Raw genomic sequence first — 6,553 nt, 5'->3', positions numbered from 1 at the left:
AGCACCCCTTCATGTTCAAAACAGTAGAAAAACCTAGGGACATTAGGAACATACTTCAAGATTTTGAGCTATATGTGCTAAACCCAAGGTCAGAATCTTTCTAAATGGAGAAAAATTGAAAGTATTATGTATAAAACCCAGAAAAAGAAAAGGATTTCCTCTTTCACCACTTTTAGACAGTGTCCTTGAAACTCTAGCCAGAGCAATTAGACAGAGAAAAGAAATTAAAGGGATACTAACAGGAAAAGAACAACTTAAACTATCCCTATTTGTCAATGGCATGATTCTATATTTATAATACCTAAAAATTGGTTTGTTTTTGTTTGCTTTTTGTTTTGGGGCCCTTTAAATATGTTTCACAATCATTGACAGTTCAAATATTTCTCTTGAGTTTTACACACTTGGAAGAATAAAGATTTCTGATCAATAAAGGGTGTAACCTTGAAAGAGGAAGAAAGAAAAGGACAAATGAGGATAATGACATATTTATTTAATGAAGGAACAGAAACTAGGTGTTCAAAATAAAGTTTATCAATTCCTTTTTTTGAAGCTTAATTTTTGGTGGGGACTGAGGGAAGTATAAAATATATTTAAAATACAAGGTATCTTAGTTTTAAATACTGTGGGGAAAGTAGAATAGTGGGGTGAAATTGTTGGAAGTGGACAAGTGAGGAGCTGGAATTTTAAATAGTATGGTCTCTGAGGAGGATGCTGCAGGATTGTATGTTAGAGTAGACAGGGCCTCACATATAGATGAATTGAAAGAGTGGTTAGAAGTGAAAGACTGAGCATTTCCAGATGACTCAAGCCTTATAAACGAGTCTAGAACTTGGCTTTAACTTTTGGAAAATGGAAGCTCCTGGAAGGCTTTGAGAAAAGCTGGCTTATGCTGTGACTCACCCTATGCCCACCACTGTGCTGTGTAGTCACATAAATTGCCTCATGTTACCTTGTAAAATACCATGTTAAGAATGTGATAGAACCATCGTTTTGTAGATGAGGACCTTCATGGACTCTATCCAAGGTCAAATAGGCAGTAAGTGAGATAGCCAGAAATGCTCTTAACTTCTTCAAGTTCCAACATTGTTCTCTTGATCCTGACTCCAACTTCTCCAAGGACATTTGGGATGGGCATTCTAGCACTTTCAAGGTGAACTTCCCAAGTGTGGCAGGTTCAATGTATCTTCAGGCTTCCATGAAGTAACACCTTCAAAGTTCTTCTACCTTCAATGCTGTAATTTTTTTCTTCTCACCAAATTGTCAGTCAGCAACCTCATTCTTTTACAGGAGGGTAAATACAGTTTACAGTCCTCTGTTCCCAACACAGACCTTCTCAATCCTGTCCAGGAAGAGCTCTTTAGCGCAAGTTCAGCTGCCCTACAGCAGACCTCTCACCCTGAAACCCAACAAAATCGCTCTGTCCATGTGAACACTGAAAGCCTGCAGTCGTTAAAGCATCATGGAGGTCACACAAGAAGCCATCACCACTCACCCAACGCCACATGGACTGGTGCTGGCAGCTTCCCTTGGTGACGCCACAAGTGCTTCCTAGCTTGTAGGTCTTAGAGTTCAGGTACTCCATGCTGGCGAGGCAGGTTACCAGGGTAATGCCGCTGGATGACAAGCCCGAGAAATATTTTTATAAAATTTGCCCATTAATTGATTGGATTGTTTTGGTTTTTTGGCATTAAGTTGCTTAAGTTCTTTATACATTCTAGATGTTAATACCCTATTGGAGGAATAGGTTGCAAAGATTTTCTCCCATTCTGTACACTCTCTGTTCGTAGTCACTTCCTTTGCTGTGCAGAAGCTTTTTCATTTGAAATCTTTCCACTGACTGACTCTTGGTTTTATCTTTTTAAGCTTTTGGAGTACTATTGAGTAAGTTGGAACCTATGCCTTTACCCTATGTTTTCTCCTAGAAATTGGAGAGTTTATGGCATAGTTTCTACATTTTTAATTCACTTTGAGTTGATTTGGGGCAGGGTGAGAGATAGGAATCAAGTTTTATTCTTCTACATACATATGGGTTATTCCCCCCCCTTTTTTTTGAATATTGTTGACATTATTTATGGGCATCTACCATAAAATTACATAGCCTGAGAGTTGTATTTTGCACTTGTTGAGTCTTCTAACATATTTTTCTCTTATTGTAATTTCATTCCTTATCATTGCCATTTCTGTTCTTTGCCCAAGTAAACTTGATCATAACTGAAGCCCAATTAATACTGGGTATCAAGCCCCAATAGAACCCAGCAGGTGTGATGTGGGTGTGATTAGGAATGCTGGTGCAGAGGAAATCTGCTCTGAGGTTTGCAGGGTTTGTCTGTCCCTGGTGAAGATATTTCAGTCCTAAAATATTTTTATGTCCTTTTGTCTAAATTCTACTGTTGCCTAATGTTAATGCTAAGAATATGTTATAATGTAATAGAATATAACTATAAATTACAGAATGAAATCAATCATTTGAATTCTGTAAAAAGGAAATTTGGAGCAAAATTGAATTGGGGTTTTATTGAACTTCTACAAAATTTAATCTTTCTGCTTCCTGTTCCTCGTGTATATACCAAAGTTGGCTTTTGTAGGTGAATAATAGAACTTTTATAAGTACTAAGAACAATGATGCCCTCACAGTGAAATTCATAGATTTTTAGATTTTAAATATAAATTCATAGATATTTATAGTTTGAATCTCTGTGTTCTTCAAATGGCACTCTTCAAAGTTTGGGACATTTCCCTCTGGGGCTAACATCATTTTATTACAGCTATATCAAGAAAGAGCATTAAGAGTAAAGAGTGCCAGAGCATGCTCAGAACTGAAACCCTTACTGTGCCACATATTATCTAGAGGGAAGCCTGAAGGAACCTACATTATCACCCTCAGTGGAGTGACTGCCATTTCTGCTGAAGAGACATATTCATTAACATGATAGGCAACAAAGAGATCCAAAATCAAGAGAGGCTAAAAGATGAAGATCTGAAGGAAATAGATAATGGCAGGAACAAAAAAAAAAGGTACCTATATCCAAATAAGTGCTCTTGACCAGCTTGCATGATAGCTCTAAACTTAGACATTCAGCTGTCAAATGAGGAAACCTTATCAATCGCATGCAGTTAATGCATTTGAAGAACTTTTAACAGTGTTCACCACAATGCTTCAGTTTCATGGCTTGGGATTTAGCAGATAGAATATGCACATTGTATTAGGTGCTAGAAGTAACTGGGAGGGCTCCAAGCACTCAGAGTCAGCATCTGGTCCTTCAGTGAGCAGATGTCACCCATTGGCATTGCTGTTCTACCCTTCTGAAATTGAGCACACCCCTCCTAACAGCAGGTGTGTACCTGTAACCGGGGCAATGAAATATCAGCAGAGATGACTGACAGAAGCAGAGAACCAGTGTGCACTCTCCCACATTCTCAATCTGGGCAGCTGACCTTCCACTGTAAAATCTGCCTTCTGGTGCACAAAACAATATCATGTCAAGTTTTCTAACTGCAAACCTGCTATACCTCCTTTTGATTTCACATGCTCATCAGAACGTCTCACCTGAGTACTATTTGTTATGATTCTCCTTGGAATCATAAAAAATGTATATTTGATTTATTTTTGACCATATATTTTATGTTATTTACTATGGATCCTTAGTTTTAAAACACATACTTTGATTGTTTTAAACATATTTACCAAAGCTTACCTACTTGTGAGTTCAAGATTTTTTTTTTTCCACATTGGGGTCAACCTTCTGGGAAGGCACATGGGGCTGCCTAGATTTACATTAATGCTTAGGATGGAGCTCACAACATGGATGGTTTTGACTCTGAGGTGAAGCAGTCACTTAGATTCTGATTGTTGGGTCTTCTCATCATCTTTTCCACATTTTTTATTCAAGTATTTACATGTTATAATTCAGTGATACTGGATTCTTATTTTGCAAAGTCTCTGTCAAGCACACACTGTGAACAAAGTCCCCTCCTGCAAAACTTTCATTTGAAAGGTATTATGAACTGGAAATAATGTTGGAGTGCTAGGACTATAGTTGCTATCACAGTGTAACCTACTGTATCACAGTTGATACTGTTGACAATCAAAATTTCTTTCTTTCTTTCTTTCTTTTAAAGTGGTAGGGTTAACATTTGCACATGTTGGGCAAATGCTTTGTCACTGAGATGTACAGCTCACCCTCAAAATAAATCTTTCATGTGTATGATGCTTAAAAACTAAAATAACATTATTTTAACCACAAAATGTTCTGAACGAATGTATGGAGTTGAATGAAGTAAGAAGTGGTAAGAAAAAAGTGTATATTCCTTTAATCAACCTGGCAAATAACTTTTTAAACATAAGCAAGCAAGTAAGTGTCCCCAAAGACCTTGAATGTGATTTTGGCAAACACATTTGGTGAGGGTGGTAGAGCAGTCTCTTTTCCTTGCCAGGGAAAGGAAGCCTGTGAGACTCTGTAGTCATGCTGTTCTTGCTTCCACCCCTCCCATTTATCTTTCCACAGCACACATGTTCCTCATATATATTTTCTATATTTAATTTTGGATTTCTTCTAACACATTTGGCCTTTGACAATACATTGAGACCATCTTAATTCTAAGTTTATTAATATTTAACAAACACATGACTATACAATAGAATTATAACACAGACTACTTCTAAATATAACATTTAGGCTTTCTACATTGGTTTATGCTGGGAATTTAATCCAGGGCCTCATATCTGCTAAACAAGCACTGTACCACTGAACTACATCCAGTCTCTTAAAGTTGGATTTTCAGTGAGAGTCTTTTAAGAAAAACAGGTACATCAGGTCATTCGTCTTAATGACAGCTCTATTGCCCATTGAATATTCAAATTATCTAAACCTTCCAAAAGGAAAAATGTTGATATAGGATATATATTTAATGGTCTTATGTAGTACATTCACATAAATAATATGCAATAATCAATCCCAATCAATTACCTTTTTGTTGTCCAAAAACATGAATATTATTAAGTAGCTTAGGCAAGCTGATTTAATTTTCAAAATATTTCCCGAATTAAAAATGCTTGTCATATTTTCTTGATGGCTCATTTTATTTGTTCATTTTTAAGACTGTAGATAACAGGGTTGAAAAGTGGGGGGATGGTTGAGTAGAACACGGAAAGCACCATGTCCTGGGTGGTGGCGGTGCAGATGGCCTCAGGTAGATATAAAAGCCTGAGCGGAGGGTATTGACACCATGAAAATGTGGGGAACACAGGTGAAGAAGGCCTTTTTTTTCTATCTGCTCCAGTGGAAACCTGAGAGTAGAGAAAGATGTGAACATAAGACCTGAGAATAAAGATGAAGCAGTCACCACCAATCATCAGGCCAGAGACAGCAATGGTGACCTTGTTGCTGAAAGTGTCAGAGCAAGAGAGCTTCAGCAGAGAAGGGATGTCATAGAAGAACTGGTGGATGACATTGGACCTGAAGAAGGGCAGCCAGAACGTGTTGCTCTTGTGTGTGGCAGCACAGGCCAAACAGCTGAGCAGTGAGGCCAGGGTCATCCAGATGTATGCACTGGGCTCTTGACCATCAGGTAGTGGAGGGGCCGGCAGATGGCTATGTCGAAGTCCCAAGCCATGACAGTGAGAAAACAGGAGTTCCATGTACACAGAGAAAACCACCAGGAAGACCTGAGCTGTGGACTCAGTCTTGAAAATGCCACTGCTGCCAAGCAGGGAATTCATGCATGACATAGGGACTGTCACTGAAATGTGGCAAGCATCCAGGATGGATAGGTTTCTGAGGAAGAAGTACATGGGGGTGTGAAGATTCTTGTCGGTGGTGATGACGATGATGAGAATGTTTCCCATTACTATTGCCAGTAAATCAGAGAGAAGGATGTAGAAAGTAAGACCTGCAGGTTCTGCACACCAGAGAATGCCATCAGGAGGAAGGAAGTTCATCATCATGGTGGAGTTGTGCATGTGTGGAGAGCAGCTCCTGCCAGGGAAGGGGAGAGTTCTGGAGTCATGTTAGCAAGTGCATCCACACCTACTCTTCCTATTTACTTACTTTCTTACTTATGCTTGTATTTTGTGGTACTGGGATTGAAAGCCAGAACCTCAGAAGAGCTGAGAAAGTGCTCTACCAATGAGCTACCCACAAGCCCTTGATCTCTGCCTCTTCTAATCTGTACTCCTGGACCTAGCATTTTTAAAGTGATGCTTCATTGGAGTACTTGGTATTCTTTTTGTTCGAATTGAGAAGATACTGCATTGTTATTGTTGCTATTGTTTATAAGTTTCTGAAGGATTGAGTTATGCAACCTTGTGTCTGTGATCTGGTAAAATTCTTGATATTATATACCTATTTTTAATACTGAATAAGTTACAACATCACAAAATTTTTTTGTCATTATTTCTTTATATATATATATATATATATAAAGAATATATTTGGGTACAGAAATAGGAAATTGTTCATCCTCATTACCATGATATTATCTTGATATGTTTAAGAATTGAACAAATTCTGTGTTCTGGATAGTATTTTGTTGTTTATTTGTATTCAGTGGGGGT

General features: G+C 38.1%; 1 protein-coding gene across 1 annotated transcript; it reads right to left on the bottom strand.

Moving 5' to 3' along the window:
* Positions 1 to 5,074: 5,074 nt before the first annotated feature.
* Positions 5,075 to 5,944, bottom strand: LOC124970686 (olfactory receptor 14C36-like). The gene has a single exon (XM_047534181.1). The coding sequence runs from the start codon at positions 5,942 to 5,944 to the stop codon at positions 5,075 to 5,077; it is 870 nt and encodes a 289-aa protein (XP_047390137.1).
* Positions 5,945 to 6,553: the final 609 nt, after the last annotated feature.

The sequence above is a fragment of the Sciurus carolinensis genome, chromosome 18, assembly GCF_902686445.1.
Source record: "Sciurus carolinensis chromosome 18, mSciCar1.2, whole genome shotgun sequence".
NCBI lineage: Eukaryota > Metazoa > Chordata > Mammalia > Rodentia > Sciuridae > Sciurus > Sciurus carolinensis.
This window is presented reverse-complemented; position numbering and strand designations above follow the sequence as displayed.